Genomic DNA, 12204 nt, shown 5'->3' with positions numbered 1-12204 from the left:
GTGACGCCACACACACACACACACACACACACACACACACACACCACCTACTTAATATTGAAGTGGCTTCAATATTGTAAATTCACCAGGGGTAGCTCGCAATCAATGGAACACATGTTGCCTTTTACTGAAATAGAAATCCTCTTTAATGAGGCACATAGAGTGTGGATCTAGGGTTTTTATCCTTGTGGTTGGTAGATTGTTTAGTTTGTTAGGAGACACATGGATGGAGTGGTTAGACAAGGAGATGGTGACGACGGGGAGGCAACCAAAGGAGATTGGTGACGTGGATAACAACATCTCTGCTTGAAGCAGTGGTGGAGTTATGAGACACAATGGTGCGTGCTACTGATATCCCAACTAGTTTTTATGCCCGGTGAATATCACGTTGGGCCCTAAAGAGCAAGGGTTTGTAGTATGCAACAACTATTTCCCTTGGTGAAGAATTAGTGTATCAAACCATGGAGTTATACCATCCAGGCATTGATCAGTACCTGCACATAAATTGAACACTTCACTTCGTCCCTAACACTTCTAGTGAGGTTGTCAATCTCACTAGCTTTGCTAGTTACAAGTATCAATGTATCTTGTGGTTGGAATTGATTTTTATAGACAATGAAGGTAAATGTTCAGAATGTAAAAGAACATAAAATAGAGTGTTTGAGGTTATTACTATGGGGAATAAAGGGCCGGGACACTTAACTTCACTAGTGGCATCTCTCCAGAAAGTATAGGTGTGGTCAATGAATTACAATTATGTATCGATTAAATTACAATGTTTATTATGTGGCATACATGTCATGGTTTCATCTAGGCATTACATCTTTGTATCTATAGCCCATTATCCCATGAAAAGTTATTTGGAAGGGCAGCATCGTCGTCTCGGCTTGCAGTGCGTCAGCCCTCTATGTAGCAGCCACTCCGCCGATGGTCTTTGAAGCAGCTCGAGTGGCTACAACGGTGGTTGTCTTTGACTTCCAAAGATGCACGCTACCTCCATGCCACTAGAAGCCGAGGATGCGTGTGGCTGGAAGTTGATACCTGCAAGCCAAACAGGGTTTTAACACTTTCGTGGAAGTATCTCAATTAGTTATCGTCCCAACGAAGAGCAAATGAGAGTATTTATGTTGGCGCTTTCGCCACACACAAGGTATCACAGTTCTTGTGTGAAGTAACTGCTTGTACTTCTGCAAATATTGTCACTGCCCTAGAACCAGAGTGACAAATATTGTCTGCGTGTGTGCGCTAGTAACCTCACCACTCCTAGAAGAGATTACCACAACACTTTGCATCTGGGTAGAACATGTAGGCAACCAAAACATCGGTGCATATGTTGCTAGTCAATAAGGCTGGAGGGGATGCAGGCAAACACACTAACCTGTATTCACTTAGCTTGGCCGAGTCAGGTCATAGATGCAAAGAAAACGAAAATAGATGCAGGTAACTAAATAATCACTACGAGAATGCAAGCACGTGTGTGGCTGTGAGGCGTGAAAGAGAAAGAAAGAACGAACTGAAACCTAACGGTCATGATCATGCCAATCAAGCAGTTGCGGGGTGTGGGGGGGGGGGGGGGTGGGGGTCCCCTATACCGCATGTGACACACTAGCGAACGAGCCAGCTCGTATGCCCCCCGGCGCCCCTATTGGGTGGACCCATGAGTGGGCCGGAACGGCCCTCTTTTTTTTGGTTTTCTTTTTTCTTCTTTAAATTAATTCAGGATTTCAAAAAGTTTCAAATTTCAAAAAAATGTGAATTTTGGGAAAATGTTCCAGAAATCATAAAATGTTCGTGGATTAAGCAAATGTTCATGATTTTGAAAAAGTGTTTATGTTTTAAAAAAATTACATGAATTTGAACAAATTTTTTTTGAATTCAAAAAAGTTCCTGATTTTTTTCTAAAATGTTCACAAAAAATGTTGCGAATTTTGAAAAATGTTTATCAATTCAAAAAATGTCCAGTGATCCAAAAAAAATTCATCGATTCAGAAAATGTTCGCCGATTCAAAAACAATGCTCACAAGTTTAAAAAATGTTAACAATTTCAAAAGAAAATGTTCACAAAAGATAAAAAAATGTTTGTGATTTCAGAAAATGTTCATCAATTTGACAAATGTTAACTGTTTCACAAAAATGTTCGCAAATTCAGAAAATGTTCATCAATTTGACAAATGTTAACTGTTTCACAAAAATGTTCACAAATTCAGAAAATGTTCTTGATTTAGGAAAAACATTTGACAACATAGAAAAAATGTTCTTGATTTTTTTGAACACAGTCCAGACACAAGTGCTCATACATACGCACACACTCACCCTTATGAACGCACACACGCAAACCTTACCCCTATGGGCACCTCCGAGAGACTGAGCCGGCATTTCATCTTGAGGTTTATGAAGTAACCGTAGGCGTCTCGTCGTCGACGGGAGCGTCTTCTCCCACTGAAAGCGCATCGCCAGAAATACTGAAATAAATTCAGGAATAATGCGAGCACCAGGACTTGAACCCTGGTGGACTGGGGATACCAGTGTCTCTCTAACCATCCAACTACAGGTTGGTTCACAAAATGTTCTTGAATTTGAAAAATGTTCATGACTTCAAAAAAATGTTCGTGAATTCGAAAAAATGTTCACCAATTTGAGAAGAAGTTCGAAGCATGAAAAATAAAGAAATAAAATAAAAGAAAGAAATAAAAATAGAAAGAAAAGACTAAAAAAGAAAAAGAAAAATTCCGGAAGAAAAACTGTTGAAAAAAGAGAGGAAAAAACCCGGTTCATGGAATGTTCCTAGTACTGGCCTTGGCGGGCCTGTTAACTCACAGGTTGATCAGAAGGACCAAATGCGAACTTGGGCCTCATCTCTCCGGAAAAGCCCTGGTGCTCATCTCGCTGTTTGTGGCAAAAATTGCTGGGCTGGAAGTAACCCATCTTGTGCCACCCCGGCGGCGGCGCCCCGCCACTAAGCAAAGCTCCCGATTGTCTCAAAAAAAAAGAAAAAAACCCTAAGCTCCCGAACTACTAAAGAAAAAAAAAAGCAAAGCTACCGGGCCTATCGCGTCGCCGGGTCGCCGCCGCGACGCGCAGCCCGCCTGCTGCACCGCCTCAGACCAAAGGCGCGGGAGGAGGAGAAGAGAGGGAGAGAGCGCGTGCAGAGCGAATTGGCAACGGGGGCATTGTTTTTGATACTGTAAGTTCATGGATCTCGAGGAATTGTTTCGGATCGATGCTTTTGAACTCCATATGTTTTGGGGATTTGCCCAACTATATGTGCTAGATGCATGCGGCCGTACTCACAGCTCAAGTTGCCTTCGCCCCATTGCAAACCAGTGACTTAACTACTGAAAATTGCGGTGACACTTTTGAGCAACTGAGTACCTTGGAATATCATGTTTCTGGAATGCAGTGGAGAAGGAAGATGCAATCTGTTGGCTATGCCGGGTTGATGCACCAGACTTCGATATGATGTTGCTTACTGACAGAAATGAAGGTCAGGTTCTCACCGTTTTTAGACTCCCTTCTTTACTGAATAGGTTTCATTTAGGATTTCGCACAACAAACTAGGCATGTATACTCTTGATGACACTCCATTTGTTACTGTATCCCATTGTAGTGTATGATCTTGAAAAAATGGACTTTGCTATTGAATGAGAGGTCATATAGAGAAAGGGGAAAAAAATATGGTGTCTCAAAATCATAGAGTGAAATGTATTCGAGAAGAGAGATTACAAAATTACACAAACACAAAGGGCCACACTTATCTTATTTTTCTGAAAATGATAAGGCATATATAATAAATACAGTAATGTCTTGGCCACTTCCTCTGCCGAAAGTACTAGCTCTGTTTTCCTCAAAATTACTCATTGAGTTTTCGATTTGTTTGAGTTTTGCACATGCGCTAGATTAGTCTTCTGATGGAGGTGGATGTAAAGTGTAAGGTGCTCTTGAAATATCACCGTCGTCAAAAAATATTTCCAGAATCCATACGATAATCTGAAAGTAGATAAAAGAAAGTGTACAAGTGAGTACATGATCTTCTTTTAGGTTTTGCTTTGAACTACATTCTGTAGACATTAGACAGGCATATGCTAACCAAGAGTAAGGACATTATTATGTGATATGTCTATTTTGTGAAAATTGTCACTGGCAGTATAGAATTATTAATCTGGAGTTTGCTAGTTAGAAGCTAATGCAACCATATTTTGTAAATGTTGACCAGATAAGCTTGCTACTATGCATGCTTGCACTGCGCATGAACAAACTTTCTCGTATCACAGCTGAAGGTTTGGCTTTTGTTATCTGAATGGACAGCTATGTGACTTGACCATGGTGGATGATCTATGGCGCACTTGTGTACATGGAACTTTCTGAATACATGAAATACCTAGATGTTTCTAGGATACAGGAGGTAGATAATGAATCTTTTGATGGTTTATTTTTTGTTGCATTGTTATTACTCAGTCTCTAATTGGCAATCCCATTAGTTTTACTTTTCTATTAAAATCTGTTCATGTTTCTTTGAATGCAAGGCTTGACTATACAGTGTTGCAGCTGATGTTTACAGTAATTTCCTAGTGTATAGTTATTGCTTGCGATTTGGTGTTGCAAGACATTTGAATCGAAGTATGTTTATGTGCTAACATGCAAAATATGTGCAAAAATGAATGCAAAATCACCTATAGAGGATTGGTTCTATTATGCAGTTTACTGTTAGCAGAGAATACATGCTTATGCAATACAAGCAGAAAAATATATCTAGTTCATACCATTTGTGTAGCATTGCTGTGAGGCATTCATGATAATCTTCTTCGTATGCTGTTGTTGGGTATGTTGGTATCATCATCGATCTCAATGATTGGTACATGAGCAATTTTACACCAATCTCTTCCACTGTTTTCTTGGCAACTCTCCGATAGAAAGGGGCATTCTTTGATGTACAGTTCTTTCAATGACTCTGTAAGCCGCCCTGGCAAGCATGGTATGAGAGGACATCTCAAGATGGTTATAGCTGTTAGACACGATGCATCTTCTAGACCAGCAGGCAAGCAGATCAGATTACTGCAATTGAGGATCTCCAGCTTTTGCAGAGTGGCAGGGAGCTTTACTGGAAAAGACTGAAGGCTAGCACAATCAGCGGTGGTGAGATGTGTCAGCGAGGAGAGCTCATTAAGCTCTTGAAGAAGAGGGTTAATAAGGTTGGAGCATGAGCTGATGCGCAAGTCTTCAAGTTTAGAGGGCAGCAAGCTATGCTGTCCGGATGGTGCCAGCCTTGGACAGTCATAGATGTGAAGACTCTTAAGAGCAGACAGGAATCTGAATCCTTCAACTGGCAGGTCAATTAGATCTAAACAGTGAGTGATGGTTAGCTGCTGGAGAGCCAATAATTGCTGGCTAAGCAGTCCTTCCTTTAAGGATGTGAGATTTGGGCACTGATGAATCTGTAAGCATTCTAACGACGATGGAAACTGGGAGTTTGGAATATGGACTTCTGGAAGAATAGTGAACCCCGTTTCAGAAATTTTGAGCTTCACTAGCATTGATGGAAGTGGTGGGAACTCTGTTATTTTTGGGCAGTCCACCACTGCAAGTTCTGTGAGGCATGGAAGAAATTCACCATCTTGTACAGAAGCCCACCTTTTGAAATTACTCATGTCTTCAAATACGAGCTCTTTCAGTGCTGGAAACCCCTTAACTCCATTGGTACCTGAAAAATCTTGGCTGATTTGAATAATGGCCGGAAAACCACCAATATCTAAATACTTGAGTTGAGGCAGCTCTCCCAGTGCTGGTAGAGTTGAACATTTTGTGCAATCAGACAGGTGGAGGGTTTGCAAGTGGGAAAGACTACCAAACCAATTCGGGAAGGAGGAGCCTGCAAATGCCTTGACAGTTAGCTCGTTCAGTTCATGATGTGGCCGGAGGGCCTCAAGTATCTCTTTGTCTTGATTTGCTTCTTCTGATGTTATGTTCCTGTTATCGGACCAGATAAGGTCTAGGATGCTGATGAATGCCTTCTCGCTTAGAAAAGCTCCAATTGCTTCCTCTATGCTAGCCACACACTCAATATTCTTAATACAAATATGCCCTCTAATTTCCTTCATTGCCTTCAATTCACTGATCTTGTATCCTTTGTCTGTACGGACCACAAATTCATCCAACTGGTGAAGACAGGTTAAGTTACCTATTCTGGCTATGCCCGTGACCAACTCTGTTCTTGCTTCTAGCCATTGAAGATTTACAAGATTTGTTATGCTTTGTGGGAGATAATCTAATTGATGGCAGTTTTTCAACTTAAGTATTTGCAAGCTGAAGAGTCTACCAATTGACGAAGGCAACATTGCTATACCAGTGCCCGAGAGATTCAAATATCGAAGCATTTTTAAGCTTCCAATAGAATCTGGCAACTCAGTAATGTCTCGCCGGTTCAAATCGAGCACATGGAGGTACCTTAACTTGAGGAACAGATCACTGGGGATAGACCTTGTCATTGATTTATATCCACTTAGCAGTAGAAGTGTCCGTGCTCTCTTAAATCCAAGAAAAGCTTCAAATGAAGTCTGGCTTCTATTATTGCAAGAGAATGAGAGGTGCCTGGCACTTCTTGCAGAGGTGCTGTTGTTTGGAAGGTCATCCAGTCTGAGACACTCATGACTTGAGACCGACTGTGCTAGGTCATGCATAGCATCATGCATCACATATCCACCTTTGTGATGTTGGAAGAAGGACCTGCTTAGTAATTCATCAAAATAGCTACTTCCAATCTCTTCCATTCTTCTCCTCCGCTGAGGCTGAATAAACCCAAGGGCCATCCATATCTGGACCAACCTGTCTTTCTCAAACACATAGTCTTTGTGAAAGACTGAGCAAAATGCGAAACATCTCTTCAGTATGGCAGGCAAATGATTGTAACTCAATCTCAGAGCTGGTAATATGTTGTTCTTATCCGATGGCAGTTCCCATATTTCACTCCTTAGTACATTTTTCCAGTCATCCTCAGTATCCTGGGAACACAGTAAGCTGCCTATTGCTTTTGCAGCCAGTGGTAAGCCTTTCAACTTCTTCACAATTTCCATGCCTATCATTTCCAAATTTGGGTGTGCATTGGAGTTACCATCCACAAATGCATAGCTCCTGAACAAAGACCAGCAATCATCGTCGGATAACTGATTTAGATAGTATGGAGTCATCCCACCCATTAGTTTCCCTACGTTTTTGTTCCTTGTGGTTACTACTATTCTGCTTCCCTTTCCTCCAGTAAGTAGAGCACTGCGATATGTACCCCACTTTTCAGGGTCCTCATTCCATACGTCATCAAGTACTAGAAGAAACCTTTTATCTTTTAGCTTTTTTGAGAGGTCTTCTTGGAGCAAGTTCATGTTGGTCGTGACCGATGAGACCCCAATGATGGTTGATCCAAACTCACTGGCAACTGATTCAATGGTTTCCTTGGTAAGCTTCATCTGATCAAAATTTTCAGAAACACACAGCCAGACCCTTAACTGGAAATGCTCCTTTATTCTTGTATCATTGTAGACAAGCTGTGTTAGAGTCGTCTTCCCTAGTCCGCCCATACCCACTATGGGAAGAATAGAAAGGTTGGAATGGTTGGAGTTATTCTGATTAAGCAACATCTTCACAATGGTCTCCTTATCTTCTTCTCTTCCAAACACACTTGAGTCATCGATTATTGAACTCGTCTCAGGCCTCTCTTTTATCTCTTTCCTGTCTGTTGCACTAATCATGTTTGGACCAATAATCTCTCTTTCCTTGACAAGCCTATTGAGCTTCTCCTCCACCTTCTTTATGTCTTGCAGAATCTTGTGGTTGAATAAACAGGTGTTGAACCAAAAGCAGCAGAAACAGCTTCTAACCTTGCTCAAATGGTTGTCGCTGGACGGGCCTTCTAGTTTGGATCTAAGGGCCTCAGCTCCATAATCATCGAGCAAGTCATCCATTTCATATGCAACATCCTTGAGCTTGGCAAGCCAGCTTCGTGCCGCCTTATCCTTCAGCTGCCGCTCCTCAGCATCTTCAACGTGAGCTTGAATGGTCGACAGACTGCTGGATAGTTTCTCCAGCTCCTCAGCCACATCTTGAGGTAATTTCAGCTCACCAAAAGCAGTAGCAATCACTTTTTCGAAGAGTGCCTGCATGAAGGCAGACAGAACAGCTTCTCCGATTGGCATGGTTTTTTGTTGTTTGCAGTCTCCTAGAGATGCAATCTGGATGTCTGGAACGATAGGTGAGGAGGATTGTGTTTGTGGGGGGGTGGGTGGGTTGGGGGACATGCTCTGTTATTGCTTTGGCATTGACTCCAAAGTCGTTGCTCTTCCTACCAGCTGAAGCTGAGGCTATACTTTTCAGAATTCTTATTTTTTTTACTCCACTGACCTGCTGAGTCGAAGCACGTGGCCCTGCCTTGCAGTTTTAAAAACAATCATCACTAGAACGGTGGCTTCTGCATATGTGATGCTCAATTCGACCACGGTGTCTAGGTAACACTTATTTTTATCAAAAAATTATCTACTCAACACAGAACTTTCTGTAACTTGACTTGTTTGATTTTTCACTTCGATTTTATTGACTGAAGCATGACTTCTGATTTCATCTTCTATGCAGCAAAGCCAATAGAGGGAACATGTTGTTTATTCCTCACAGTTACGCATAAAATCTTGCTTCCTTATGTGAACCAAGCGAAGGAACCGGTGGCTGGCAATTTCCTGGAAAGATTCAGATGGGGAATGGGAACAGGGTTGGTTGCTGTGTGACACTGTAGGTGTAGCACGTCCTTTTCTTTTCGTGTCCCTAGTCAACAATATCTGGCCTTTCTTGCATGGAAAATTTGGAAGAAAGCCACCAAGGATGACCACCTCAACTTAATAGTAGTACTGTATGATTTTTTGAAGGGGAAGGTGAGACTAAGTTATCAGGTGCCTCCCAGTGTATTGTATGTAATTGATGAAGGAACGTGCATGATTGAGCTTTTTTTAAAAATATAAAATATGCTCCCTCCGTTCCATAATAAGCGTCGTGGTTTTAGTTCAAATTTAAACTAAAACCATGACGCTTATATGGAATGGAGGGGCTCAGAGACTATGTACAGGTGTTCGTTAATTCAGCTCATTGTTTCCTCTGTTATTATTGCAGCAGAATGATGGGCTGTTGGGGTGTCAACTTCTGCTATTCAAAGATTTATTATGTACTGTAGTCCCTTGTTTTTGTCTTCTGAAGAATCATCATATCATAGTATGGTGTATTTGCATGTAAGTGTGAAACAGTGGTGTACTTAATTACTGGCTAGATGGGGTAAAGTATAGTGGTAAAACACATGAAGATGAAAAAATATATTTTTATTTACATCTGTATTTTTTACATACATTGTACAACTACATCTAATCTATTGTACATGTACAAGTACAACAAGCCTGTACAGTGGCAGTATATACATTTACTGTACACTCCTAACGGGCTTAAGGCAAGCCCGTACCCCCACCTAATGTGGGGGCAAGGAGACGGGCCTAGTGCCACCTTATAAACTGGCCTATCCTGCGGTATGTTAGCAATGCGGTACAAAACCAGTATACTACTGTGAGAATAATAATTTTTTTTTGAGAAACGCGAGGAAAATAATAATACAAGAGACTGGTTGCATGGGTCCGGCCCACTCTTAAACAGGCCTGGTAGGCTGACAGCATACATGGGCAGGGCTTCATCTCGCAGTTTCTGACCCCCTAAAAATACAAAACAAATCCCTCAGACGTAGCCTCCCCGTGACACTCCGTCCCTCACCGGCGGCGCTGTGTGCGCCGCGACTCCGCTCTCGTTGCCGCCGTCGTATCGTCGCCGCCCCGCCCCGTCGCGCACCCCGGCCTGTTCGCGCCGCGTCAAACCGATGGTGAAGGAGGAGGAGCCAGGATAGGGCAGAGCAAACCTGCAACGCGCCTATCGATTTCGATACTGTAAGCTCAAGAATTCTCACTAATTGTTTCAGGTTGATTCTTTTGGTCTCCATAGGATTTGGAGTTTGCCCGGTGATATGTACTGGATGCATCCTATCTTGCCTTCGCACAATCGCAATCTATCTTATTAGTGACTAGTGACCTAACCCTTGACAGTTAAGATTTGAGAAACTGAGCACCATGGGACATTGAAAGATGATGGAGGCTGTTAGCTGTGCCTGGAGGAGTTGCCGACTTTGATTTGAGACGATGAACTGCAGGAAGGAAGGTCAGGTTCCCAACGTTTAATACCCTTCCCAAATACTAGATGCAATTCTGGTTTTGCGAATTAAACGAGGCATGTGTACAAACGTAGTATCTTGGTTTGTTGGGTCACTTATACTCTTGATGATAATCTGAAAATAGTGGAAAGTTCACTATTCAGTGTGTGAACCCTTCTTAGGGTCTTGCCTTTATTTTGTTTAAATAAACTGCATTCTGTGGGCACGCAATGCATATGTACAAAGAACCACACTAACTTCTAGTGGATGTTTTCATGGATATTTTTGTGAAATTTGTTGCCAGCAGTATATAATTATCAGTCTGGAGTTCGCTACTTAGAATGTAATGTGACGTGCATGTGAAACGGTGCACGGGCAACCTTTTCGTACCACAGCTGAAGTCTTAGGTCTAGTTTCTGAACAAATATGGCTTGACCATAGTCCATAGTACATGATTAATCTGTAAAAGAAAAATGTTGCGAGCAGGAGCTTTAGTATTTGCTGGTTAATTTTTGGTACATCAGGCCAATGATGTCGTCTTTGCTGTTTTTCTTGTTACATTGTTATTACTCGTATTGGAAATCCAGTTTTTTTTCGTCATTCTTCTTCGAATGCAAGGCTTGAATATATGTTGTTGCTGCTGATGTTTGCTCTAGTTTCTTAATGCATAATTTATTGCTTGCTATTTGATACAGAAGACATTCAAACCTTAGTATCGCTGTGTGCTAACATGCAAAATAGGTGAAATAATGAATACGAAATCTCCTGTAGAGGATTGCTTTGAGTATGCATAGTAAAAAAAAGTGTTTAGGTAATAGAAAAGCAGGAAAGTACATCTAGTTTATAAAAGGCAGGTTTGTAGCCTTTTCTCCAAAAGAAAGTACATCTAGTTCGTCCCATTTGCGCTGTACTGCTGTGAAGCAATCAGGATGTATGCTTTGGCCGTGTATGTTGGTATCACCATTGATCTCAATGATTGGTACATGAGCAATTTTACGCCAATCTCTTCCACTGTTTTCTTGGCAACTCTCTATTTGAAATGGGCATCCTTTGATGTACCGTTCTTTCAACAACTTCTAAGGCCCCTTGGAAAGCATGGTACGATAATGCTGACTACCATGATGATCGTCTGGCACTGGAGGCCATTCTCTGGCCCATACCGCCAAAGGTGTTGACGATTCTCGCTGTCAAGGAGACGGTGAAGGGCGCATGGGACTTCATCAAGGCGATCCGTCTGGGAGTTGACTGCATGCACAAGGCAAATGCGTAGTCTTTGCGCCTGGAGTTCGACAACATTCGCTTCAAGGACGGCGAGACTGTTGATGACTTCGCTCTGAGGCTCACTAGTATGATCAACAACCTTGCAGTTCTTATTGATGTGTAGGAAGAAAAAGTCATAGAGGAATTTCTCCTGGTGGTCCCGCGTGCTACTTTCAAGTGGCTCTCTCCATTGAGACCCCGCTCGACCTCTCCGCACTCTCAATCGAGCTCACTCGGCGTTTGAAAGCGGTGGAGGAATGGTACTGGCTGGACAGATCCAACCAGGGCGGCAACCGCCTTCTGCTCACTGAAGAGTGAGCCGCACGCCAGAAAAAGTAAGACCAAGCTGGTGCTGGTTTCTTCGGCAATGGCAGCATCTCCTCCGTCAATAGCAACAACTCTCGCCAGGGTGGTGACGGATGCTCTCGCTTCAGGAAAAGAGCAGGTGCAGAAACCAACCTCAATTAGGAGGCGACGGTTGTGATGCCGCCGACGACAATTATCGCTATTGCGATAAACTAGGACATTGGGCCCGTGACTGCCGCAAGAAGCCGGAGGAGGCCACCTGGTGCAGGCCGACGAAGAGTAGTCGGCGTTGTTGATGATCCATGAGTGAACACTGGCGGAGGCACCCCTGATAACACGCGGGCCCGCGGCAGGAGAAAGTCCTTCCATGGCAGCGGATTTGCCCCAAAATGGTACCACGACATCGTAGGTTGTCGTGAAAGGAA

The 12204-nt window shown here is 42.6% G+C and overlaps 1 protein-coding gene and 2 long non-coding RNA genes across 3 annotated transcripts; 2 read left to right on the top strand and 1 right to left on the bottom strand.

Annotated features, from left to right (window-relative positions):
* Nucleotides 1-2985: 2985 nt before the first annotated feature.
* LOC109752079 (uncharacterized) lies at nucleotides 2986-9261 on the top strand. Its single transcript, XR_002230243.4, has 5 exons — nucleotides 2986-3184; nucleotides 3401-3484; nucleotides 4306-4402; nucleotides 8420-8489; nucleotides 8614-9261. It is a non-coding gene; the product is annotated as an uncharacterized lncRNA (long non-coding RNA).
* Nucleotides 3617-8474, bottom strand: LOC109752078 (putative disease resistance protein RGA3). The gene is made up of 2 exons (XM_020310945.4): nucleotides 4761-8474; nucleotides 3617-3987 (listed from the first exon to the last, which is right to left on the bottom strand). The coding sequence occupies exon 1, from the start codon at nucleotides 8280-8282 to the stop codon at nucleotides 4788-4790; it is 3495 nt and encodes a 1164-aa protein (XP_020166534.2). The 5' UTR covers nucleotides 8283-8474; the 3' UTR covers nucleotides 3617-3987; nucleotides 4761-4787.
* Nucleotides 9262-9725: 464 nt separating the features above from the next.
* LOC120964142 (uncharacterized) lies at nucleotides 9726-10493 on the top strand. The gene is made up of 2 exons (XR_005755792.3): nucleotides 9726-9953; nucleotides 10110-10493. It is a non-coding gene; the product is annotated as an uncharacterized lncRNA (long non-coding RNA).
* The last annotated feature ends 1711 nt before the right edge of the window (nucleotides 10494-12204 follow it).

Source organism: Aegilops tauschii, chromosome 1 (genome assembly GCF_002575655.3).
Source record: "Aegilops tauschii subsp. strangulata cultivar AL8/78 chromosome 1, Aet v6.0, whole genome shotgun sequence".
Taxonomy (NCBI): domain Eukaryota; kingdom Viridiplantae; phylum Streptophyta; class Magnoliopsida; order Poales; family Poaceae; genus Aegilops; species Aegilops tauschii.
The sequence above is the reverse complement of the archived record's forward strand: the minus strand, read 5'-3'. Positions and strand labels throughout refer to the sequence as shown.

Coding starts and splice junctions, on each gene's coding strand:
- LOC109752078 (XM_020310945.4), bottom strand. CDS start 8,282: ATGTCCCCCAACCCACCCACCCCCCCACAAACACAATCCTCCTCACCT.